We start from the raw sequence: 1,067 nt of genomic DNA, 5'->3' as shown, positions 1-1,067 counted from the left end.
TGTAGCGATACACATACACGGACAACTCCCACCAGGCGGCTGTGTTGACGGCGGGGAACAGGCTGTCCTTGGAGAACCACGCGGCCAGCCTCACGGGTCCTGTTCCAGTGTCCGTGAAAGCCTGCAGACTCACGCCCCTGAAGCCTTCCTCGGGCCACAGGTACACGTACTTATGCAAATCACCGTCAGAATCCCTTGTTGCGTTGGCGGCCGTGATCTGAACCTCCCCTTCTCCGAGCGCCGCGGTAGCCTTGGTGCAGCGCTGGGTTCCTTGGCTCAGCGCCACGAACAGCAACAGCAGGAAGAGGAAGACTTTTCCCTGGGGCAGCAGACGTGAAATCGGAGCCTTCATGGTCTGGGCGTGTGTGTCTAGGGGCGGCGGACGAGCGGGTGGGTGTGGATGTGGGTATGTGGGTGTTTACGTGACGAGCGCCAGCGACGAACTGAGGAAGAGATACTGTATCGCCACTGATATAGTGAGTCGGATGTGCTCTCTCTCTCTCTCTCTCTCTCTCTCTCTCTCTCTCTCTCTCTCTCTCTCTCTCTCTCTCTCTCTCTCTCTCTCTCTCCACACACACACACACACACACACACTTACAGGCTTAAATAAGTGTGCCTGGTCAGTCTTCAGGCCCAAACACACACTTGCAGGGCACAAACACACACTAACAGGCCTTAATAAGTTTTGCTGGGTCAGTCTTCAGGCCCAAACACACACTTGCAGGCCTCAAACACACACTAACAGGCCTTAATAAGTGTGCCGGGTCAGTCTTCAGGCCCAAACACACACTTGCAGGGCACAAACACACACTAACAGGCTTTAATAAGTGTGCTGGGTCAGTCTTCAGGCCCAAACACACACCTGCAGGCCTCAAACACACACTAACAGGCCTTAATAAGTGTGCCGGGTCAGTCTTCAGGCCTACACACACACCTGTAGGCCTCCAAAGGGGTGTTATTGCCACCCTTCCCATTCAGTTGACCTCCAGTTCCAAAATGGAGGAAAAAAGTTTATTATTATTGCTGTTTTTTTCTTTTTCCAGACCATCGCCGGGGCCGTGGCTGTC

The 1,067-nt window shown here is 54.0% G+C and overlaps 1 protein-coding gene across 1 annotated transcript in view; it reads right to left on the bottom strand.

Annotated features, from left to right (window-relative positions):
* LOC126989461 (uncharacterized) overlaps positions 1-427 on the bottom strand; it is a 5,452-nt gene extending 5,025 nt beyond the window's left edge. The window contains exon 1 of the mRNA XM_050848047.1: positions 1-427. This exon is cut by the window's left edge and continues 378 nt beyond it. Coding sequence (XP_050704004.1) covers positions 1-352 — 352 coding nt within the window. The 5' untranslated portion in view covers positions 353-427.
* Positions 428-1,067: the final 640 nt, after the last annotated feature.

This window comes from Eriocheir sinensis, chromosome 6, assembly GCF_024679095.1.
Source record: "Eriocheir sinensis breed Jianghai 21 chromosome 6, ASM2467909v1, whole genome shotgun sequence".
Classification (NCBI taxonomy): Eukaryota; Metazoa; Arthropoda; class Malacostraca; order Decapoda; family Varunidae; genus Eriocheir; species Eriocheir sinensis.
The sequence above is the reverse complement of the archived record's forward strand: the minus strand, read 5'-3'. Positions and strand labels throughout refer to the sequence as shown.